This window comes from Cottoperca gobio, unplaced genomic scaffold (genome assembly GCF_900634415.1).
Source record: "Cottoperca gobio unplaced genomic scaffold, fCotGob3.1 fCotGob3_347arrow_ctg1, whole genome shotgun sequence".
NCBI lineage: Eukaryota > Metazoa > Chordata > Actinopteri > Perciformes > Bovichtidae > Cottoperca > Cottoperca gobio.
In genome coordinates, this window is record NW_021166948.1 from 25,374 (window position 1) to 51,497 (window position 26,124).

General features: G+C 41.2%; 1 protein-coding gene across 1 annotated transcript in view; it reads left to right on the forward strand.

Moving 5' to 3' along the window:
* The window catches only part of LOC115005704 (protein ELFN1-like), a 39,130-nt gene that overhangs the window by 4,206 nt on the left and 8,800 nt on the right, over positions 1 to 26,124 (forward strand). Inside the window, 2 exon segments of the mRNA XM_029427649.1 lie at positions 25,056 to 25,809; positions 25,894 to 26,047. Of these exon segments, the coding sequence (XP_029283509.1) occupies positions 25,520 to 25,809; positions 25,894 to 26,047 (444 nt within the window). The 5' untranslated portion in view covers positions 25,056 to 25,519.

Below are 26,124 nucleotides of genomic sequence, written 5' to 3' on the forward strand. Positions count from 1 at the left end.
TTCAGTCCAAAAGTGCAGTAAAAACACGTCAAATAATAAATCACAGCCGCTCCTGAGTGATCAATCACGAGGCCGTTATGACTGGCGCTATGTAATGGTGCGTAATGATACAATGGCTGCTGCGGGGCTGTTAGTGTATGCTGACTGTGCACGACTGAGAACAGAGCAGGTCTCATTTTCTGGCCAACGATGATGATTTAAGATTACGCTCGGAGCAGGTTTAATGGAGGTGTGTCAGTGTTCCTTCATGGAGTGAACTCTGCATATGTTGAGTTCATTATTTTCAAGATCATATTGTAATGAACAAAAACACGTCCAGGAAGTAAAAATGTTACTTTTATAAAAAATGTAAATATCAGATTTTTGAAAAAGAATAGAATCTTTATTAACAAATCTGATTCTAAAAATATTATTTTTAAAACAGACATTTAGCCATATATATATATATATATATTTATATATACATATTTATTTATATATATTCATATTTATTTATTTATGTATATTTTCTTTTTCTTTTTTTATATATATATTTATATTATATTTTATATATAAAAAAATTAAATATGTATATTTATATATTAAATGTTGCATGTTTTTAATTTTGTGCATCTGACCCCTTGACTTGACTTTTTAGTCCTTTTCTTCAAGATGACAAAGAAACCAAGACAGAGATGAGGAGTTACTTAAATATAGCAAGCGCTGATGTGATAAATTAGGAAGAAGAAGCACGCCCTGCCAGTCCCGATACCATTAAAGTCGTCCAATATCTCTCAGGTTGGATGTAGACTTTGATAAACATCCAAATTAGACGAGTCGGAGCCACACGTAGAGCAGATCCATCTTGGTTTATTGATAAATCACAGAGGCAGCAGACACATTTCAGCCGTCATCACTACCACACTCTAATTATCCATGTGTGTCTTCCTGACTGAACAAGTGCTACGTGTGCCATTTGTAAATATTGATATTTTTTTTGTCAAATGCATAATTACAAAGCAGACCATATTAGAGAACGTCGATAGCTTCTTTGTTCCTTGTTTGTGTGAGTTTTGTTCAAATTAAGACCACAATTCCCATAAATAATGGTGTAAAGCTGTTAAATCTCCCACTTCCTGTCTCTCTCTGGAATACATCTGCATACATTTATAGTCTCTTTGGGTTTTCCGCAGGAGATAAAGATGTTGTAATTTATTTTACTCCAACCTTCTCATTCCCTCCACATTCTACAGCAGTAATAAATCTGTTTATCCGCACTGCACAAATCTCAATATTGTCAAGTCATTAATTATCGTAAAAAGTTTTATTATTCGAAAACAAATAAACTAATCTGCAAGCGCAGTGTTACACTGTAGTTCCAACACGTCTCCAGTTCAAACGAAGCGCTTAATAAAATATTAACAATTTAGTTCAACAATATTTAACTTTTATTCTGTTGATTCTTAAAATATTAATGCTTATTTCTTAGAAAAGGCTTAATGAAGGTTGATCCATACAAGAAGCTGCACTGTAGCAGATCCTTTTATTCACACCCTACGACACAGTAACAGTGTATGCTATTGTTTCTGTATGTTGCACTTCTGTTTGGCTTATTTGAAGCTGTTGTTCTGCACTTAAAGGATTTCACCTGTTTGAAGTTAATGTACCTGCAAGATTCTTGCTGTTCGGAGTTCTATCCTCATGATTGTTTGTACTTATTGTGTCGCTTTGGACAAAAGCGTCTAATGAACTGTAATGTAACACAAATGAGTTTAAAAAGATGGCGGTGTGCTCAATGAGTTGATCTTGAGATGGACAAACATCAATGCTCTTGGTTGAAATCTTCAAACATGTGCAAAAGAGCAAACGTCACACGCTCGCGTGTAGAGGAGCAGAAGTACTGTGGAGTTTTGAATGAATGCATAAAAAGGTCAGGCAGCTATTGTCTCCTGATGTGAATCCCTATGAGGACCTGCCGAGGTCGAAGCCCGACAGTGATCTGATTGTTTCATGAGCAGCTTTGTATCCAAACATTGCTCCTGCTCCTCTACATACGGAAAATATGCGGAAGTCATACTAGATGTTTTGCATAAGTATAAGAACAGCTGTGTCTGTTTTGCTAATATATCAACATGTAGATGGTAATAATATGCTTATGTTCAATTGCTAAGCTTAGCAAAAGCAGTAGCACATGCATGTGAGAGAAAAAATGTCCCGGGAAGATCCTGTCAGCAAACCTCGTGGCTCATTTGTCTCCGCAGCGTGTCGGTGACAGCTGTAGAAAGTGAGACAGAGCAAAAGACAGACGGAGAGAAGTGAATGCCGAGCCGGCTGACAGTTGAAAGAAGATCAAAATCAGCCACATAACTTCTCCTCGCTTTAACACGGCCGGGCCCACACATCCACGCCGCACGTGCACAGACGCCTCCGAGATGTGACAGACGATTGTCTAGCAACGCGACGCGCCAGGAAAACAAAACCTAAAACAAAGAAAACAAATTGCAAATAAGAGGAAGGGTATTTTGTATGCAGAGGAACTACCGAGCATAACAGACAGATGCACGTGTGTGTGTGTGTGTGTGTGTGTGTGTGTGTGTGTGTGTGTGTGTGTGTGTGTGTGTGTGTGTGTGTGTGTGTGTGTAGGGAACTCAGATAACTTGAGTAAAAAGTCCTTCTTATCTGCAAATATGGAAAAACCAATAAACAAATAATATAAACTGATAAACAGATCTGGAATGTTTGTGGTTGAGGGTTTACCTCACACTACACACACAAACACACACACACACAAACACACACACACGCGCACACTTTAAAAAAGTTATGGTTTCTTCTGAATAAGAATCAGAAGTGCGCACATGCTTTGGGGCAACAAAGATTAGCCTCAAATAGACGATTATTTGCTGGAAATTAGCATCTTTGCCTTTTGTGTTTGCAAAAGTCTGTTTGTGTGACTTGTCCTAAAGCATCTAATTTGAATTTTTCAAATGTGAAATTTGCAAGGTGGGACTCACACTCACAGACAGATGTCTCTTGGGATTATGCAAAACTGGTCGAAACCTCACTGTAAATCTGCAGCCTAGTCAGATCTCTTCCACCCGGCACCTAAAACCATATTAAATCTTCCCTCGTACATTATTTCGGTGAGGAAAAATGACTAATAGAATAATCCCTCGTCCTCGCTTTAGAACCAGACTCTAAGCTCGTGACAAATCCAAAACAATGCCTGTCTGAGGCGACAGAAAACCAAAAATAAGCTGAGAAGAGGTTGTTTTTGTGGCGGGGAAGTCAGGTGAGGTGCCGTGAAAGAAAGAGCTCATTTCCAGCATCAAACGGTGTTTGAGAAATAAATCCTGTGATAGCAGGTATGAATAAGGTGCTTCATTTAGAATACGTTTGTAAAAGTGCCCAACTACGTTTCACCGTATGAATAATCATTTGGTAAAACTCCGCTCTCTATGCAGTGGAATATTCCAGTTATTAAGGTATGAAGTTCATGTTGAAAGTGGTTTCCTGACATCTCACATCGCGTCGGTTTCATCGCCTGCAGGCGGCTGCCTAAAAGTACCACAATGTAAACATACATTACAAGTTCAATTCCTGCATCAAAAATCTAATTTAGATAAAAAAACGGAAGTATCATCAGCTAAATTAACTTAACTCTGCATTGACACATCAGCACTTATATGGCAAACCTGTTAGCAAACAGCTTCTGAATGCATTCAGTAGTGATGGAGAACATAAGCGCACGTGCTTTGTCCACCGTGAGTTCAATACTCACTGTGTTTTTGGTGTCTACCAACTCCCGAGGGAAATATGTGTCTGTGATGTACTAAGTCTGTACACATCGCTATGAGAGCGTTGTGGGCTGCAGGTTCACGTGGTAATGTTCTGCATGTTCGTCAATACGAGCAGCTTCTTTCACATTGTGACATTATTTAAACATTATAATTCGTCAGTGTTATGTTCATGAATCATTATCGCTAAAGCTGTGGAAGCATCACATTAATGTTGCAGTCTTGCAGTGGGTCATGCTAAAGGAAGTTTAAGTAGTTAGCAGAACATCAAAGCAAAGAAAGTACCTCAGATTTGTACATGAGTACATGTCGTTAATATCAACCACTGCATTGAAATTAAAACATATTGATGTGTTAATAACATGTATGTAAAGATATACAGACATACAGATGTAAAGGTCACTTGCTGCTATAGGAACAGGCTGGTCCACTGGTACATGGCACAAGTGTGTGTGTGTGTGTGTGTGTGTGTGTGTGTGTGTGTGTGTGTGTGTGTCTTCCTGTCTTAGGCTACATGTAGGGACACATGTTAGAATCAAGACAAAGCTGTGTCCCCCACTTTGGAATTAGTGTAAGTCTCCAGTAAATGAATGTAAGTCCATGTAAAGTCCCTAATAGTTCCCTATGTAAACGTGTGTGTGTGTGTGTGTGTGTGTGTGTGTGTGTGTGTGTGTGTGTGTGTGAGATGGGAGAATTGATGAAGACACATTTATACTGCTCAGCGGGAGCATCTTCGTGAGAGCCTGTATTACAGCATATCACTTGTTTTTCAGGAAGATGTGACACCTCGAAGATAAGCCCATCCAATCATCAAATGTTGTGGAATTTCCTGCTGTTTCTAAAAGCGATAAAGTCACAATTTCCAAACATGTCAGCGCTGAATTATGAAGAACATCACCAGAGAAGCAGACTGCAGATCGACTTCTATCGGCACCAACGTGTCAAAGACAGCTGGCTTATTCGTGAAGGAAATAAATACGCTTTTGTTTGAATACTAGCAAAAGTACAAAACATGATGAATCCTTTATGAGAAGTCTAACTGATGGACAAGGTGACTCAAGAAATTGAAAAAGTTATGTCTTATTCTTTTGGTCTTTTGGTATTCTTTCTCCTTTGATTGTATGGATGTACTTCATCTTCAATGGACGTATGAAAAGAGCAGCAGGCGTTACGACACATCTGAGTGCTGTTGAATCCTTTTAAGATGTGCATGTTCGCCACGTATTCAATTGCACAGACATGACACGGAGAAATGCAGAGGTTGGCATCACAAAGAAGAAAGTGCTGGTGAAATATGACGGTGGTCAGACAGATTATTAGCAGCTTGATGTGTCCGTGGAAATGAAGCTTTGATGCATCTCAGAGACGTCCATCACACTGTGTTTAAAACAAAAGATTGATTGTACCCCGTGATAACTTCACTGACACTTATATTATTAAAACATCTGTTTTGGTGTTCGAATGTATCACTCAAACCAGACTTCCTGGATTGTATTTCATCTTTTTACCAGTGCTTGTAGAAAATGCCTGTACCAACGCAGCCCCTTTGCTTTTTTTTTGTAAATACAGCACAGTGTGAACAAAAGCCTAAGAGGTTCTGCTGCAGTATAACAACATTATGCTTCCTCTGAGAGAGGTCAGTCATTGTTCACGTGCCTTCAAGAGGTCGCGTGCCAGGAAAACATAAGCATAGGTTGTTTCAAACAACCAGTGCGGGCATTTACTGCAACACTACTTTCATCACACACTGTCTGTCTTGCGTGGACGGCTTTTTCTACATAGGCCGCACTAAAAGACGCCCAAGGGGACATTTCCCTACGAAGATGGACTCCAGTTATGTTGTACTTGACTTTCTAAATGCCAGAACGTCGACAGGTGTACTTGGAAAATTAAAAGAGGGAAAGAAAAAAAGAAAGAATGAAAAGCCCTCTGTCACGGTCTGTTTAACAGCGTTTTATGTTATGTTTATTGCGAAATAAACCTTAAAGAAAGACGCCCAAGGGATCGCCTCGTTGACCATAAATATGCCATTAGAATTAGGAATCGCGATTACCCAAAGGCTCGACACTTCAGTGCATTTCACAATGCTAACGATTATTGCACATAGAGGGCATTCAACGCATTAAACCTTTGGTAAAGGGAGGAGACTGAATACAGAAGCTTAACCAAAGGCAGGTTTTCTAGTGCTGGTCTTACTGAGGATAATGTATGTATGATGTGTAATCTCATCATGTTATTTCATGTTTTCATTATTTTTTTCAATTTGTGCCATGTGTCATATAATTATTAGATGAGAAAGCTTTAATAATCCCCAATGGGGGAAACTCATATTCCACCGAATCAATTCATACAACAACAACAGTAGGCCTAGACATCACATTCACAGTACAATAAATAACTAACACCCTAAAGAGCCATTCCAGACATGATTAACAGCTGAACGATGCTACGTCTAAAAAAACTAATCTAAAAGTGTTAATTAAAAAAATCAAAAAATCTTCTGAGGCGTCCTTAGTCGCCCACTGAATGAGCTTCTGAGCGCGTTAAAAACACCACGTAATGGATGGCCTTTAAAATACAGAACCATTTTTTATCAGTGAGCCAGCCTTTGTGATCGTCTTATTAATCCTGTTTTTATCATCCATAGAGATGCTGCTGCCCCATCATAGTAGAGGACACAAAACATAAAGAAGCTTCTTATGGATATCAAAGGATCTAAGAATCTTGATTGAGCCTTCTTGAAAACAACATCAGTGTCCAGTTTAATTTATTATCCGGGTTTTGTGATTGTCTCCCATTGGCTGTTGCTACTATAAAGGTTTGGCCACAGCCGTGTTGTCTGCTTGTTAAAAGCGCTGACGAAGACCTACAGCGGTCGAAAACAAGCAGCAACTTCCGGTTTTCAAACATGAAGCCTTTAATTTGCATTTCTTCAAATATCCAGCAGGGGGCGACTCCTCTGGTTGCAAAAAGAAGTCCGATTGTATAGAAGTCTATGAGAAAATGACCAAACTTCTCACTTAATTTATTACCTCAATAAACATTGTGAACAGTAGTTTATGGTCTCAATCTCTAGTTTCAAGTCTTCTTCAATACGTCATGATGTTCATGTTGTAAATTGTGTTCGCATTTAGAGTAAAATAGATGATAAAGCAGCGTATGCTTCAGGGTGGGGCTACCTGGTGATTGACAGGTCCCTACCACGGTGTTGTCCGGTTTGGGTGCTCTCCGTGTTTTTATGATTTAGCCAAAAGAAGAAAGGCTTTTTAATATTTCCTTCCTCATTGTTTTTATATGTAACCAGTACTGGCTGTTTACATTTAAGGACATTGTCATTCCATGGGTTGGCGGGTTTGATACTTGCAATATAAAATACGATTTAAAAAAATCCAGAAGCTACAGTATGTTTTATAAATAAACATAAATATCTCCCATCTGTTGAGATGGAGATGGCAAGTATAATTTGTTTCCCTCATTTCATTCACGATGTCTCCTTTCCCTCCATCGCAAAACCTGCATCTCTCTGTTTCTCTTTCGCTTTCCTCCCTCTTCTGTAACTGCAAGTGTTTGTGTGTGAGAGTGTATACGGGATGTAAAAACACATTTATCACTAACCGTGGCTCGCTGCCTTCTCTTTCCTTCCACAACTAATGTGTGAATGTGTTTATGTGTGTGCTGTGGGGGGGCGTTGGTCGCTGTGCGAGTTTGCTTGTGCGAAGGCATTTTGTTTACACCAAATCATGTGTTATGTATGTAGCGCATGAAAGCATTGTGGCTGCAATGCATGTCTTTGCAAATCAACTAGCTATGCATTAAAACTGTTCGTGTGTATGTCAGCTTTTTATTGGCCAATTCAGTGAAGCGCTGTCCACAGGTTTTATGAGGTTTAGACAAAAGGTTTACTGCGTCTCATCAGGTCACACACAGCCTCTCCATGTAGGGTCATTCCACCTCTTGAGCCATGGTTGCTGTGAAAGGACCTTGCCAAGGTTTCTGTTGGTTCGTATGAAGTCGGACGACCTCGCACCTGGTTAGCAGCTGCTTTGTGTCTCATGTGACAGAGAATCCTTCCCACACACACTCACGCGTTAGGAGGCGATTACAATGTTGTCTGCTTGTTCCCCATACATTAAGGAGGCTGCTGGTTTCCATGATGCCTGACTGACCGACTCCCCTTCCCCTCACACCCGCTCATTACCGCTCAAGCAGACATGCACACATTGTTGTATGTACACATTCACACACACACACACACACACACACACACACAGACACACACACACACACAGACACAGACACGCACACACACAGTCTTGACTTCACCTAATGCTGATTTAGCAGCACATACCATCTGTCAAGAATGATTAACCTTTCCATCAATCTCTGGCTTCTCCATTATCCAGACACACATTTACAAAGCAGGCACATGCTGGCTCTCACATGTACTGAGCACCAACACATTCACATAAACATGACATAAGAAATGTAGTTTTTATTTTGAATGTTTCTTTTTAAATGAGTGCCACTGATGCACATTTATAGATCTAAGAATCTATTTAGCTAATTAGCTTCTAACTATAAGCAATGGGCTCCACAGTATTATTAGTCAGGATTAGAACAGGAGAGATTTCCATATTTATTTTTCACCTGTTCGTGTTGGAACACTGTTGGAAACACACTAATCAGAATTTCACGACAGAATAATTAATGTGCTTTATTGTTGCATCTGCTGCCCATCAACGTTGTGTTCTGTGTTATGAATGGGCCACAGCAGGATGCAACTGTGCAGCCCTGGCAACTGGATGTCTCTGATCCTACAAGCTGCAGGTTGCCACTCTCCACTTATTTTAATTGAATAACTTAGCTTAATGGGGTGGGAGTTAGCGATACGATATGATTTATAAAACAAGTTTGACTAGATAATCGTGGATTTGCGCACTCTGGATAATCAACCTTTGAAGCGGGTGGTGGTGATGGCCTGGTGGTCTGGTGGTACGCCTTCCAAACCTGAAAGTCGTGAATTCAATACCAGGCTGCCACCATTGTACCCCTGAACAAGGTACCTAACCCTGAGCTGCTCCAGGGAGACTGTCGCTGTACTTAGTTCACTGTAAGTCGGTCTGGATAAGAACATCTGCTAAATGACCTGTAATGTAATGAAGCTGATGTTGCTCCTTTGTCTTTTTAATGATATGTTGGAGATAATCATTTGAACAAACATTCACAACTTAAGGTCCACTTTCCAAATGTCTCCATATTGTGCAACTGTATCATTCAGGCTGTGTCCAAAATCCCTCTATATTTACCATATAGTAAACTATATTAGAATTACTTCTGGCCAGTTTATGTATTAATATGTAGTGCCCTCAAAAAGTCCCATGATGGGACTACATATGTGTCCAGGTTATAGACTAAAGAGGGACTAGTGAATGAGTGAATGAAGAAGTAATGAGGAACAAGACTTTTGGACAGCGTTGTTTTAAAGTTAAACATGAAAGTACATTTTTGACCTTCAAAAATAAAAGATCCTAATTTGTTTGCGAAGCTTTCAACTGCATGACACTGTCTTCAAGTCCTCCAGAAAAAGCTAGTGAGTGGACCTCTGGTTGTAAATGTTTAGTCAAAGATGTGTGTTCACCGTCAATAAAATCTGATCCACACTCCTGATGATGCACAATAGTTAAAGATTTGTAATTAAGGATGTTTTTCTAGCTTAATTGAAGCTTCTTTAGTCATTTTGTGTAGAAATATGGGAGCTATAAAAACATGTGAACTCATTCATTCACTCATCCAGTCAACACTCACTGGGTTCAAATTAAATTATGCTCTTGAAGGTCCTTTAAGTGTTTCTTAAAAGCATGTGTGTGTTTGTGTACGTACCGTAGATTTACTGTATGTGCATTTTCTGCTGACACACAACTGTATTTGCACACAAGCAACCGCAAAGGCATACTAATGTTTCAAGCCTAGCCGGATTATTCAGTGAGTGTGTGTGTGTGTGTGTGTGTGTGTGTGTGTGTGTGTGTGTGTGTGTGTGTGTGTGTGTGTGTGTGTGTGTGTGTGAGCACATGGGCCATTGTCCTGTTGTGTCATTGAGTGGAGGTACCCTGCAGCTACTGTTTGGCAATCTGTGGTTTAGTGCAGACCAGGGAACAATATACTATTAGATTTTTGAGAACGATGAGACACTTTCAACACAGCACAATACTGACTTTAAACAAGCCAACCCACATGATGGAGGATGATGCTGAAGCTGCCTTGGTTTCACAGTTTAGAGATGTTTGATTACGTTGTTAAAGGAGCCCTGAGCAGGATTTTAATGTAAAAAATACAAACGTTTTATCAGCCTAAATCACAAAGTAGAGCAGCATTCGAGAAGAACTCCAAACTAAATGAGACACAGAGGATTTGGTCTGTATTGTATAAAGTGTTGTTGTTTTTGGTGTTAGTAGGAAAATGTATCTAGTGTCTTCCTACCCACATGCACCCAAAACTTCAGCATCAGAGTTAAGTTTCAAAGTAAAAACAGCAAAGTATTTGTGCATTAAAAGAAAAGGTCACACTGGGTGAGCAAGCATAATCTTCTTCTTATGTCAAACATGTATTTCCTATCCAGATTTGAAGCAAAGAACAAATCTTTGGCAAGTATTGTCCAGCCATGTGCCGTTTACTGAGACTGAGATTACTTAGTATTAAAGCCCTCAAAATTGCCAAGTTCAACTTTGGAGCACGCACTAAAAACGATGATAAGACAGACCTTTGAAGCCAAATGACTAATTAGACAAATGTTGCACAGACCAAAGGAGGTCCAACTCCATCCTACATCCCTCTCAATCCAGCTATCTGCACATTGTTTCATGCTTTAAGTCTGTTTCCTGCATGTAACTGCAGTGACTGTGTGTTGGCTTCTCAGCGCTGCCAAAACGGGGGTGACCTACACTCAGTACTGAAGCTGCTGCTGCCGCTTTGCTAACGTGCCAATCGCGCTCACGGCAGATGCTAAACTAATGAGACACAATAGAAGTGCTTGTATTAAAATAGAAGATCAGTGGTCTCTAACCTAGGGGTCTGGGCCCCTCCCAAGAGGTTTAAATGCAAATCTGAGTGGACACAAGATGAATAATTGGTCTCTCCGAATATTGGATCAATTTAGGAGTTGAAAAATGACACAAAAAAGCATTTGTGCTACAGTCAAGCGGCAACGTCCCGGTCTGAAAAGTGAAGCCAATGCGGAAGTTCCTTAAACCTGCATTCCTTCTAGTGGCCAGCAGGGGGCGAGTCCACTGGTTGCAAAAAGAAGTCACATTGTATAGAAGTCTATAAGAAAATGACCTGACTTTTGATTGATTTATTACCTCAGTAAACATTTTACTTATTAGTTTATCGTCTCAATCACTAGTTTCAAATCTTCTCAGGATGTCAGGATGTTTGTTTTGTATTTTATGGTCCCATTTAGAGAAAATAGACGATAAAGCAGGGTATGCTTCAGGGCATTGGCAGGTCGCTACCACAGTGTTGTCCAGACTTTTACGGTTTCAGTGTGTTTCCAGTTCATAAAAGTTCATAAATAAATAAAACAAGTCTTATTCAGTGTTGGGTTGTACTTTGCTCCACCCACTCTTGTCACTTATGATTAAAAAACAAAAACAAAGAGATGGCGACGGCCAAAACGCCAGACTCGAGGCTTCAAAACCGTAGTCCACAAACAGATGAGTGACGTCACGATGACTACATCCACTTATTATATACAGTTTATGGCTACAGTACGATTATATTATACAAGATTGTTTTATTTGACCTCCAGTCAAGTTCAAGGCTCCACCCTTCGCCTCCGTCTGGCTGCTTCAGCTCCAAAAATGACACCATGACATAAACAGACCAAAAACATAATCTGCTTACTTCAAATCATCTATTTAGAAGAGTCACAGCGATTTCATACACACACATTTTACATCTGTGAGTCAAACAAATGCTTTTTTTGGAAGCGAGTAATCATGATGTGTCGCTGTGCTTGTGTTAAACACAAAATATAACTGAACATATGCTCTCTGTAGTTTTATGGCGTGTGTGTGTGTCTGCACCATAGTGTTCCATTATTATATATTATATATATATTATATATAATGTATACCCACCCAGCAGAGGTTGTCTCTCTATCTGTCAACACAGCAGCAACCTGGCTAGCAGCATTTCCATTACGTTCGACCTCCCAAATTCATTCACCAACTCACACTGTGTCTGTCACACGCACACACACACAATGAACAACACAAGCTGACAGGCACGCAGAGGGAAAAAACATGTGTTTTTGGCAAAGTTACAGGTCGTATGAATACTTTTAACCATAATGTGTTTATCAGGAAGTGGAAAAAAGTGATTTTGTGTGTGTGTGTGTGTGTGTGTGTGTGTGTATGTGTGTGTGTGTGTGTGTGTGTGTGTGTGTGTGTGTGTGTGTGTGTGTGTGTGTGTGTGTGTGCTCAGCGGACACAATGTTACTTTTATAACATTTTACAGTTGGCTGCATGTATCAAGGCAGGAGGGAAATGAACAGCTTGAGGTCTCTGAGTGATGCTTCTTCAGCAGCTGATAGCTGTGTGAGTGTGTGTGTGTGAGAGAGAGAGAGAGAGAGAGAGAGAGAGAGAGAGAGAGAGAGAGAGAGAGAGAGAGAGAGAGAGAGAGAGAGAGATGATGTCCTCTCTGAGTTATGCTACGTAGCTCTGGTCATTTGTCTGGTGAAGTTTTGAAGCCAAACTTTGCAAAAGTTTTCAGACAGGCCATAACACGGTCCACCTACCAGAGCACATAAGCTCCGCTTTCTATTACTCAGAAATCTCTCTCAGTGTAGAAGTCCCATATTTTACTGCATGCTCTGAAGACAACAGATAACTACAGTAGAGCTGCTTGTTTGGTAAAAACATTCAGACCATTTCTCAGAGAAGTATTTACTGGAGGAGCATTAGATTGATTCGCAACGCACATGTTTTTGAGTATTATCTGTCTAAACAGATGTGCTCTCACAGGAATAAGTCACAAAAAAACAAGTATCAAATTCTCACCTGCTGCAGGTTTAATGGTGGCTCCTAGAAGTTTGTAGTTTGCTTTTTTCACAGAGATTGGCGGCTTTAGTCAGCTTGTATTCAGAGCAGTCAGTGTCGGGTTGGACCAACATGTAGAAAACTGTAATTCATTTACAACCCCGGAGAAATAGTTGGTGCTGGAATGATTACATGTGGTGTCCGCTGCCAGACAATTATCACTCCACTGCTGTCACACGACTGACTGAAAACCATGCTGTTTGGAGGACTAGTTAAGTCTACACGATTACATTAAATTAGACAATACGATACAGCTAACACTTTAAAATATATATATATATATATATTTTGCTTTTATTGGAAAACAGCCAACATACAAAAACACTGGGAGAGCGAGAAGGTCACAAAATGCAACAATACTCAGGCTACATGATGTAGAAAACAGCCACAACGCCAAATTGTGGAAGATGAGTACTGTATATTTCTCAGACCACACGCATCTTGGAACTCAACCTTCATTTGGATCTCAACTGCACACCTGTAAAGTTTGGTGACTGTATCTTCTATCGCGGTGACAACATCTGTCCACAGAAATGTAAACACCTGGCAAATGACTCAAAACTGCTTCTGTGGTAGTTCCCTCGACAGTAGGCGTCTCCAGGATGACACACACGCAGACTCACAAAATGGAAACAACACCAGCGTCGCTGTCGCAGCTGGTAAATAAATATATAAATGTATGTTTGCTTCATGTATTAATATGAGGACGGTATTACAGTCACTTTACCGCACCGTTGTGACGAAAAGAGAGCTGAGCCAGAAGGCAAAGCTCTCAATATACCGGTCGATCTTCGTTCCTACCCTCACCTATGGTCATGAAGGCTGGGTCATGACCCAAAGAACGAGATCACGGGTACAAGCGGCCGAAATGGGTTTTCTCAGACGGGTGGCTGGCGTCTCCCTTAGAGATAGGGTGAGAAGCTCAGCCATCAGGAGAGACTCGGAGTAGAGCCGCTGCTCCTTTACGTTGAAAGGAGCCAGTTGAGGTGGTTCGGGCATCTAGTAAGGATGCCACCTGGGCGCCTCCCTAGGGAGGTGTTCCAGGCACGTCCAGCTGGGAGGAGACCCCGGGGAAGACCCAGGACTCGGTGGAGAGATTATATCTGCTCACTGGCCTGAGAACGCCTCAGGACCCCCCAGTCGGAGCTGGAGGATGTGGCCCGGAGAAGGGAAGATTGGGGTTCCTTACTGGAGCTGCTGCCCCCGCGACCCGATCCCGGATAAGCGGTAGACGATGGATGGATGGATGGAGGTTACATCTCCTTATCAATAAAGATTTAAGTCCCAGGCTTCATGTACGTCATGATTCATTTGCTACGTCTGTTTTTTTACAAGAGTGAAAACTTTTTTCCCCCTCAGATTTCTGGTGTTTCCAATCTGCAAAATTTAAAATGTGCACAAAAACAGCCGGATGGAAATGCAACGTAAAGGTTGTTAGCCAAAGTCAAAGCGGGGAAGCTGTGATTATCTGACATGCTTTGTAACTACTAATCCTCCAGGACAATCGGCGAAACACTTAATATGCTAGCTTCTTTCACTCTCTGGCAATGATTGCTTCAAAGATAAGCACTTTGAAGACAATTTGCAAGCGAGGTCAACAGGGCGAATTCACATGTCAACATGAAAGCTTAGTGCAAATGTACTTTGCATCCGTGAGCTTTGATTGTACCTCATTCGTATGTGGCTTTAGACAAAAGTGTCTGTGGAATGAATCCACAGACTTTAGTGATTCCATTGTAATGGATTGATTTTGGTCTAAACTATTGCTGTTATAAATGCTGTTGTGATTTGGTTGGATTCCAACAGTAACCCTGAGTCAGGGGAAAAAAGTGTCAAAATATCCACAGAAACTTCTCACAGGGATTTATTTTCAACAAAGTGAGTACACACATCAACAGTGGAGAAGCAGATTATGGTGCAGGAGTAGTTTGAAAAGTTTTTACAAACGTTTTGACACTTTTTTTAATTTATTTTTTAGCTATGACTCAACATTGAGATCTATAGTAGCACAGCTGTCATCCTCTGCAAAAAGGGGGAAGCTCCACACATCTCAGAGCCACCGCTCAAGCTTTCAGGCAACACATTTATACTGAAAATATAGATTAGCAGTTCCTTCAACACCACCTGCAGGGGAACAGGTCACAATGACCACTGTAGCACTAACGCAACACTGATGCTGGACAGGCATAATGGCATATTTGCACAGAGGATACAGCTTCCTGTATCCAACAGTAATGCTACTGTGTGGATATTGGAGTCCATTAGTTTTGCATGTGTACAATGTGGGAGCCTGACAAATCCTTTTATATCAGAGAGTGTGCATGTGTGGGTGTGTGTGTGTGTTTATTTGTCTGGGCTCACACATAGCTTTCAGACATGTTTATCTTCAACATTACTGTGTGTCCGAGTGTGTGTACGTGTGTGTACTTTCGGAGTGTGAAATCCCATTAAGCGTGTTAAAACCCTCTTTGGCCTACTGCCTGCTCAGAGGGAGGGAGATACTACACACACACACACACACACACACACACACACACACACACACACACACACACACACACACACACAGTTATCACACCTGTGTACGTGTTCATGTGTGTGTGTGTGTGTGTGTGTGTGTGTGTGTGTGTGTGTGTGTGTGTGTGTGTGTCAGCTTTTGGAGAAGTGCTTTGTCAGGTGACGGTGGTAATTTTCTGATGTATGCTTCACACCACCAACACTGTTGTCGGTCTCACACCTGGTTTTACCTCATCTTATCTACGCAGTCTTAAGTGTGTCACCAAAGCACTTATGGACTCTTTCAGTGTTTAGTTATAATCAATAAACAGATTAGTACGTTTTAACCAACCATAAATTATTGAGTTGAAATTTAAATGATGAATTAGACAAAACTCAAATAAAGTGAAAACATCAATACATTTGGCAATTAATTGTATTTTCTTCTCTTTGGAAAGGCTTTTACTTTGAAAAGCATATGATGATTTAAGTGTGTACACGAATGAGAAATGTTAAACATTTAAAGACCTTTTAAATGTTTTAAAATCCACTAGCAAAATAAACTAGACGGAAATATTTTAAACGGACGACTGACTGTTTTTCCTGGCCAAGGTCAGGGTCCCTGAACACAACACGAGCGGAACGTGTCATCACGTGGTCACGTCATGTCAAAAAACTTCAATTTTAAACGAGACTGTCATCGACATCAGTGAACGCAGCGTGGTGAGTGTAACAAAGAGAAAGCTGGATGTGGAATGTCGCACTTTCTAGGAGAAATGGACGAACAATGATTTCTTTGTGGAAGTAAAAGGCCAGTGTGTCTAGTTTTTGCGGACGTAGTTGCGGTGATGAAAAATATTACTGCACGAAACATGCCGAACTGTAAGGACGAGTGCGTTTGGATAAAGTTAACGCTCTTCGGCGGAGTTTGGCCCAACAAGCAGCTCTCTGCAGAGCAGAACATACAAACATGGAGAGATAGAGAGGTAGACCACCACACCAAGAACAGACTGTTGCACCACTGCTGTGCAGTTATCACTGCCATGTGCAATACTCACTTTATCTTCTATCAACCACTTGGTACTTATATTGTTTTTGATTCTATTTAATTATTGTTTACTGCTTTTTTACTTCGTATGTTCTTTTGCTGTGACAAGATAAATGTCCCCGTTGTGGGACTAATAAAGGATTTCTGATAAAACAGAAAGATACATGGATATTATTATTACTATTATCAGTTACAAAGACATTTAAAGGAATAAGAACAGAATTATAAACCTGATCAAAAATAGCATGTAACTATAATATGTTATATAACTAAAGCATGTTAGTTTACATGTAAGCAGCACAATTAAATTAACTCCTTGTCTGTACCTTTAACTCTCACACACACTCCATGTCTGTACCTTTAACTTTCTCACACACTCCATGTCTGTACCTTTAACTCTCACACATACTCCATGTCTGTACCTTTAACTCTCACACACACTCCATGTCTGTACCTTTAACTCTCACACACACTCCATGTCTGTACCTTTAACTCTCACGCACACTCCATGTCTGTACCTTTAACTCTCACACACACTCCATGTCTGTACCTTTAACTCTCACACACACTCCTTGTCTGTTTTTCTATACTGCAGATAAACAAATATGCACGGTATGATATCTGTCAACTTTCACACCGTGACACCAGTATACCGTTACAGCCCTGCCGGCCACATTTGAATGTATTCTTTATTAAAAGACATATTTCACTGAAGCCCCTTTCAGATCTCATTTTCTCGTCTCTCTTTCATGTTGCTCTTACTCGTCTTCCTCCACTGCTCCCACATCTTTTCTCTGTCCCCCGTGCTCTTTTTTTTCTTCCCTTTCTCCTCTCTGAATACTAAACGCGTTACGTAACCATACATCGCTTCGCCACAGAGGATCATCCATAGCATCTCGCATGTTCACGTCTCTCTGCAGGGGAGTGACAAGTGGAGCCCCGCAGGGCCGATGGAGGAGATTTATATCAGCAGTGCCTATTATTGTGGCATAACCCCCACACTGCAAAGACAGAGATAGACAAACAGACAGTGAGATGCTCTCCTTCAGAGACAGATGAGACGAAGATGTTATACCGTGATGAGAACTATAACAGAGCTTGTATGAATAGCGTTGTTATTTGCCCCATTATGTCCCCGTCGCTCTCCACTACAGCACAGCAGTGAATGTTTCTCCCTCTCCGTCAACACCACAGGCTGGGGAGCAGGCAGTGGAATATTTCTATAATAGAAACGTCCGTCACGCTCCGTGTTTCCATATCTTGTATAGAAACGTCCATCACGTCGAGTCTGGACGTCAGCTCAACCCCTAAAACGGCACCACCCCTCAACCACCCCCCTTCTTTTAAAACCCCAGAGGCGGAGCAGAGGGGGAGAAAAGACGAAGGCTTTCGCTCCCCATCAGGGATGTGTGATGTTGTGTGATGTTGAAGCCTTATTTCCGTAAAAGTCAATCAAGGGGGAGGGGGGGGGGGGGGGGAGGAGGAGGAGAGAGGAGGCGAGGGCGGGGGTTGTAAAACGGACGAGTGAGGATGGGTGAGACTGGGAGTCAAAACAAATTACATTCTCATGGACGTCTTTGAATCGTGCGGACGTCAGACAGACGCACACTCGCTCTGTGTCTCGTTGTGAGAGGTGTAGATGTACTTCCCTCGGAGCCAGCTGCTTTTTAATCTTTCCCTCCCCAACACACTCTCTCTCCTCTTTCTGTCTTTCCTCTTCACTTCTTCTTGCTCTGCAATCTAATCTAATCCGCGTGAATCACTTTCATCGATTGCACAAATCTCATGTGTCGTTTATGCCCCGTAAAGTGTGTGTGTGTATGTAGGAGGGGGGGGGGGGGGGAGTTTTGTACTCTGTGTAATATGGTTTGATATGAAGTCCCAAGACACCGAGAAAAGATTTTTTCTCACAAACTCATCCACAGTTTGACATCTTCGTGTCCTGGGGAATCAATAAGCTTCATCGTTAAAAGACGGGCAAAGGGAACTCTTTTTTTGTTGAATCTATATTTAACCTTCTGAGATCCAAAATCTGCAAAGGGAGACCTCACCAACAAGGCGGAAGCATTCTGTAGATGAAGTTATAAATAAATAATACAGTGAGGAGAAGGTTCTGGGGTCAGACAGACAGAAAGACAAAAAAAATCCCCCCAAAAAAACACCAACGTATTCAGAGCAATGACAACTCCCATGGATTCATCTCGCGCTGATCCAACGAAGGCTTTGAACTTCGGCAGAGAAATGAGTTTCTGAACTTTCAAGCTTTTAAGCAGACAAATTTACACGATGAACTCAAAGCATCATAAAGACTGTCTCGCACATCTCTGTCAGGGCTTGAGGCAACAAAGGAACACACTGTACACTAGTAACGTCCATATTTCTGTGTTACATAAATACCTAAATTATTTGGGAGCAATCCTAAAAATAGCCTTTTAAATCAACATACAGCATTAGGAGAAGCTGCGTATGAGAGCCAGAGCAGCCGGAGACGGTTTCAAAGTCAAATCAAGAAGTTCGCCGTTAGGAAGCAAAGAAAACATGAAAGTTGAACTGAAGTTTTAATTATCATCACTTTTTGTGCAAAGAAATATAAACTATACATGTGCATAATTTTTCAAGAGAGGATAAAACCGTTTTTGGACAGTATTTGTGGGATCAGGCTGAGGTCTCTTGGCGTTTTCCGTGGCATTGTTTGACTGACATTTAACTGCCGGTCGAAAAATGGTGAAAAAGAGCACGTGTTGTTATGTAGATGCAAACTAACCACGATGTTAAACATTTCATTTCCTGTAGATGCTTCAGAATAAAAAGCAGCTTTTTAAGTGAAACACTAGCAGCAGGAAATGTTGCGTTAACAGTAAACAGATATCAATGAGATGAAACTGAGCTTAAACAGAACTTAAATAGTGGAAATACTTCAATTAAAAGGGTCAACAATTAGGTTTGATTTCATGAATACTTACAGGATTATAACTTTAAACTCGCAGCTAACCACATTACAACAAATACAATCACATCCTCCTCCCATGGCACTGGCCAGTAAACAGGAGAAGCTACCTATCTTCAACATTAGACTTTCACACACACACACACACACACACACACACACACACACACACACACATGTATATAAGCATCATGGGCCATTTGTCTTCCTGCTTTTCATTCACCGTCATCATCACATTTCTGTTTAAAGTTTCCACACTGGGTTGGAATAGTATATAATGAGAGAACGGGCAGAGTGTGTGACGCCCCACCACACACACTGAGATGTGTGTTTCTGCTTCTGTGTATCCATGTATGTGCGTATACTGTGTGCCTGTTGTTAATGTGCTCATATTTCTGCTTCACTTACAATCTGCCGAGGAGTATAACCCATCTCCTAAGTGCTCATCAGTCACAGGGAGAAAAAGTGACGTGACGTTAGGGTGATGGGATGCGTGTGTGTGTGTGTGTGTGTGTGTGTACGTGTGTGTGTGTGTGTGTACGTGTAGGTGGTATTTATGTGGGGACAAAAAAATCTATTTCAGTGTTAAAGGAAATTTCTGGTTCATCACAACTTTTTTGGCCTTTATTCCACTAGTAATAACATTTTAGATCTGGTGACACAGCGGCAAGAAACACGTCTGATCATACAGGCTTTAAACAAACCTCCAGCTTAGCAAAAATGTATTTTAAAGGCAAAAAAATACAATTATGACCCAAACAGGTCGTTAAAAGCTTCCTGGTTCAACTATGACCTACTGTAATTACTATATTATCCTGTCCAAGAAAGGATCATTTCTGACATTTTCTAGTTTAAATCCAAATAATGTGGATTAATAATCAGACTAAACTGTTGATTGTTTACAACCTGTCTGATCACCTCACTTAGGGCTGGGTTTTATATCGATATTATAAAGATACGTGGTGTGAGACTAAATGGCATAAGTGTTGATTATCCTGGTTTTAAAGGCTGAATTACAGTAAAGTGACGTGATTTTCTGAATTTACTGACTTCACTAGCTGTTCTATTATTTGCCTTCACCCTCTTAGTCATTATATCGACATGACTGATGATTATTGGTCAAAAATCTCATTGTGAAAATATTTTGTGAAAGTACCAATGGTCAACGCAACAATATCGTCGCAATTTCGACATCGAAGCTAAAAAATAATTAGATTTTCGGGTTATTGCCTTTATTTTACTGCTCATGTCTCTATCCCTGTTGAACTTTGAACCATTGTAGCAATGTTACAAAGAGATACATGAGAAGATCGTGTACTTTTTGTAAGTCGCTTTGGACAAAAGCATCAGCTAAATGAACTGTAATGTAATGTATAAAGTAAAGAGACTTTTGCTTTGTATAAAAACTGGAAGCAGTTACATTCTAACTAATATATTGTATTTCGTTTGTTTAAATCCGTACGAAAACCCAGGAGGGAAAATGACAAAGTGAGCCCCCACAGAAATGAAGAACAGCATAGAGAGTGCTTACCTTCACTAAAGCTGCACGATCCTTTGGGGATTTTAATGCAATTCAAAAAAGCAAATAAGGATCTGGATCTGCATCAAATTACAAACACTGAACAGCTGTGCCAGATTCAATTCACTCAAGTAAGAGCAGTAGTTTAAAAAACCTCTGTGCACCAAAATGTCAACACCTTTTCTTGGCTGATGGCCTACCCTTCAACCAGATGCCACTGAAAGCTGTTAAGTACTTGTATCAAACGAGCGACACTGAAAAGGTAGTTTTCTTGGCAGAGGTAGAGAGAAAAGCTTCGACCTTCCTCAACAGGATTCAACATCTTTATTGTATTTCTTAAGCTTCTCCTCTCCGTCTCACAGTGTGGATATTGTTGTGTTGTTGTTGGATACTTCTGTGACACCGAGAGGAGACTCGAGCATCTGAAATGCAATAAATGTTGTTTCTGCTGTGGAAGCTTTAAAGTTTTAACTTCAAACATTTTTGTTAACTTGCCTCATTTGCTGCTGTTGCTGATCCATCAGTGCATAAAGATTATCTCATGAATGTTTTAAAAGGTGCAGGTAACAGTGTTGACGCTGTGTAGTGTTGCAGAGATGTCTCCTGACATTAGCATGCTAACAGCTAGCTGCGCTCCGTCCTGTCGTGTAATACCACGTGTTCCTCTGGAGGTGATAGTGAGTCAGTGTAGCTCCAGTCTGCCCTCAGTACGGAGAGAAGAATAAGAGCTGTTAACACTCTCCAAAGATAAAAATAAATACATCTACAGCTACACAATATATGCTGAAATGACACACTTGACACCATAACTGTCCTCCTCTCAGTAAAGCAAGGTTAGAGTCCACCTCAGCCTCGCTCCATGTGACGTTTTGTACGCTATAAATCTTTGAGTGTGACACGACACGAGAGCAAGATGGTCATGATGCTGAGTGCTGGAGTATACCCGCAGCGCACGCCTGTGTGTGTGTGTGTGTGTGTGTGTGTGTGTGTGTGTGTGTGTGTGGTCGGGGGAAGGGGATGAATGATGCAAAATGAAAAGGTGGTCGACAGACTCTTAACCGTTCCTCCTGCGTTAGCTACTACAAGTGTGTTTACTACAAAAGGAGGTCAAGTGAAAAACCGGTAACTTGTACCGTATCTATTTCTGCTCTGTGCTGCTCAGCACTCCCGTTCCATCTTCTGGCCCCTCGGCCGACATCACTTACCGCAGGTACAAAAAGAGGTCAGGCAGAAATCGGCCGTCTCTGCATGTTAACTAAACTGTTTGGTCTCCTCGCCCACTCCGCATACTCGCTACACCCCCATGTTCTCCGTTATCAACAGTTTGTTTAGCCAAGCTTAACCCTTGGTCAGCAGAACGGACACTTCCTGTGCATATGTGTGTTTGTGTGTTTGTGTGTTTGTGTGTTTCGCTGGCAGCGGTTCTTACTCTTTCCGCGGTGGCCTAACAGGGTAGTTTGTCTCATGCTATGTGGGAGGAAGTCTCACCATCCATTATAGATTATGCTGACTGAGTGGAAAAGCTTTTGTTTTTGTGTACACGCCTACTAACACTCACATATGCCAGTGTACATTTGTGACATTTATATAGAGAGCCGAGATGGAGAATTACTAAAACTTCCACACAACCTTGCTCAACAATATGTTGTGTGATTCTCTCCATCTGTCTAGACAGGGATGGCACATAAAAAAAAGTAATATTGTTGTCTATATATAATATATCTGTTTTTAGCTGCCTTTAAAAAGACTTTTTCCCACAAGCCCAAGACTGTAGCAGATTAAATGTCACCAGGTTGACAGACTGGGGCCAGTTGAGTGACGAGCTATGAGAATAAACAGTAGGGTGTAGTTTTTATTATTAAAGGTGCATAATGTATAATCATGATTTATGAGGTGAATGTGCCATTAAAGGCATCTTAATATATCTTCATTACCACCTAATGAATTGCAAAACAATAACAATTTATCTTTGCTATTCTCTGTTCATAACACACACATCAGAATCAGAATTTGGTTTATTGCCAAGCAGGTTTTCACATAAAAGGAATTTGCTTTGGTGTGTGATGGTGCAAACAGAAACACAGTAGGAGAAATAAAAAATAAGAGAAAAATACAGAAATATTACTAAAAAGAAAACTTCTATAAAATACAAATTAAAAAAAATTGTGTACAAGAAATATAAATATTTAAAAAAGAATGTACAGAATGTAATAAAAAAATATCTTAATTAAAAGTGCCTCCACTTTTAATTAAAAAGCTGTGCAATAGTGGTAGTAGCAGAAATGTGCAAAAATAGTCTCCCCAGAGAGAATGATGCTGTGGTAGGGGGCGTGGTTATAGTGTCTCAACCGGGGATCAGTAATATTATATGTGTTATACTTCAGGTGCGTACAGCAGCAGCAGAGATGCAGAGATAACATGCAGAAGAGCTCTTGTGTCCAGAATGGGATCTAACATGAGACACTATCAATACTATTTTAGTTTTTTATTTAACCTTTATTTATACAGGCAGACAACACAAAGTTACAAACAGACATTCATGCAAACAAACAAAGATGGACGCTAAAATGGACGCTGCCGCCATGGTTCTAGGGATGAAACGGAAATAACTCTGCTGCTGTTGGATATTTAGCCATGAATTTCATGTTACTCTCAGGAAGAATTGTCCTAACTTTGGTAACCCCTTAACTTTTCACCTATTTCCATCATCAGGCCGACATTTTAATTCGTCCAATGCTTTGGTTTGTCACCAAACATCTGCAAACCGGCGGGACATTCTCATCAACCTCAACCTCTGTGTTTAATGTGAATTATCATGCACACACACAGCATGAGATGGTGAACATGGTGAACATTATACGTACAAAACATGAGCACAGAGCCGCTGGCGTAGCTTTAGAAGCGGAGATTAAAGCTAAGAAGCTGGAAAGATAATAGAAGAGAGCATTGGTCAACATCATGGATAATGGAGTGAGTTGTAATAACGTACAGTACATCATTAATTTAGAACAGACATCGTATAACCCCCCCCCCCCTTTTTTTATGAAGAAAGATCAAAGAGACCCTCATTGAGAGATAAGAGTGAGTCACAGACGCTTGCGGAGCAGCAGCTAACCAGGATGTGACGTCAGGGCTTTTGCTCTTTGCAAGGACACAAGAAAGTTCAGGGAAGCTTTGTCCCATCCTGCCAGAGCCTCGCTCTACTTCTCAGATTAGAGGTGACACATCGGCACCTCTCTGCCTCGCTATTCATCTGTAATCAATAAGGAGGGAACAGCAGCCAAAAGATGCTTTAAGAGGAAGGCCGGACCTTTTGCTCCTTCCCACTCCTTCTCCTTCCCCTCCATAATGTCACATCCTGTTTGTTGCTCTTACAGCTGAGGAAAAAGGCTCTCAAAGAGAAGAGGGAGCCACTATTCGAGCAAATTCCCCAGACAGAGAGCCACTCTACATCCCTCTCTCTTTCCAGCCGCCTCTTTTTCTCACAGAATCACAGCCTCTTTCTCTCTTTACCGCCTTATCTCTCCCCTCTACCTCACTCTTTGCTCCATCTCGCCATCGCTCTCCCCTCCCCCGAACATCTTTCCTCCACTCTCTTGCACCCACTTCTTCATCCTCCTCCTCCTCGCCACTTCACAGCTCTTTGCAAAGCCTATTTCTTTCCCCCGCCTTCCTCTATCTCTCCTGTAACATCAGACATCAGCTGTTTTTCCCAGGAAGTGTTTTATTTAGAGCAGATTAATTAATTAGATACAGAGTAAGGCCCATTCTTAGCCCAGGTCTATCAAGGCCCCGAGGCTAATGGCGTGGCAGAAAGTGTGTGTGTGTGTGTGTGTGTGTGTGTGTGCATACAGCAGCAACAAGCGTGTGAGTGTATTTTTAAGATTTTTTGCAGGTGCTTGTTGTTTATCTGAACCAATGTTCGCTAATTGGACTTGTCGAAAAAGGTCTTTTGCGTATTGGAGATGTGTGTGCGTGTGCGTGTGCGTGTATACATTTGTGTGTGTTAGTGTGAGTGTATGCATGCCAGAATGTTATATAAGAAGAAATAACTACCTCGATCTCATCAGGCTGGTAACAGGGTTGTGTTTGTTGGTATAAACCACTGTGTTTCATTAGCGATTCTTTTCTAACACCCTGCTTCCCATCTCTCTCTCTCTCCCTTTCCCTGCAGGGACGAGTTCTCACACCAAGTACAGAGCAGCGAGCAATGAGGAAGAAAGAAAAGAGGTGCTTGTCCAATCACAGATGCAGATGGCCACAGAAGACATGAGTACCAGCCAATCTGGCACCAGGACGACTTCCTCTTGCCAATTTATACACAACAAATCAAATGCAACCCCCTAATTAAACAATTGATACCATTTACCTCGGCACACGTTCTGCCAATGAAGTGATATGTACCACTCAATTCTACTTTGATAGATTCTTCATTTCTTACATGAGTTTTATACAACTCAACGTGTAACCACAAGACAAGATAAGCAGAAACACATTTCACCATGCTGTGACTTCAAGCGGTATAGATACACATCTGACGAACAAGGCAACATCAAGTTACCACACGCTGAGATATTAGCGTACGAACGAGCCCTCACTCCCTCGCAAATGGCGCAAGCCTGAATGAATAAATGTTAGATGGCAAGCATCTCTGCTCGGCTTTCTCCAATGGCTGTTGTGACGACATCCCAAATGGCCCAGAAGACAGGACAGGGACGGCAGAGACATAACGTGACTGGAGGCTCTTCGTCAGTGGTCCTGTCCACAGCAAGCTCCTTCCTCTGCTGGCTCGCCCTGCTGTCAATAATGCGGTTGCCAATGGTAACAGCTGACTGCTGGCTTATCGAAGGCGAGAAAGGCTTTGTGTGGCTGGCTATCTGCAGTATGAACCAGCCGCCTTATGAGGCCATCCCCTCCCACATTAACAGGTGAGGACACGTGAGATTAAAAAGAGTTATAAAGATATTATATTTTGCCTCAAACATCTACAGCCTTCACTCCTCTCTCAACAGCACTATTGTGGATCTAAGGCTGAATGAGAACAAGATACGGTCGGTGCATTATTCTTCACTCAGCCGCTTTGGCAACCTCACCTATCTGAACCTCACCAAGAACGATATCAGCTATGTGGAAGACGGAGCGTTCTCAGCACAATTCAACCTGCAGGTGAGCAATGATAGTTGTATACTTGTATACACATGTTCATACACACAAAGGAGGAAATGTGCTTTTACCCAGTACTG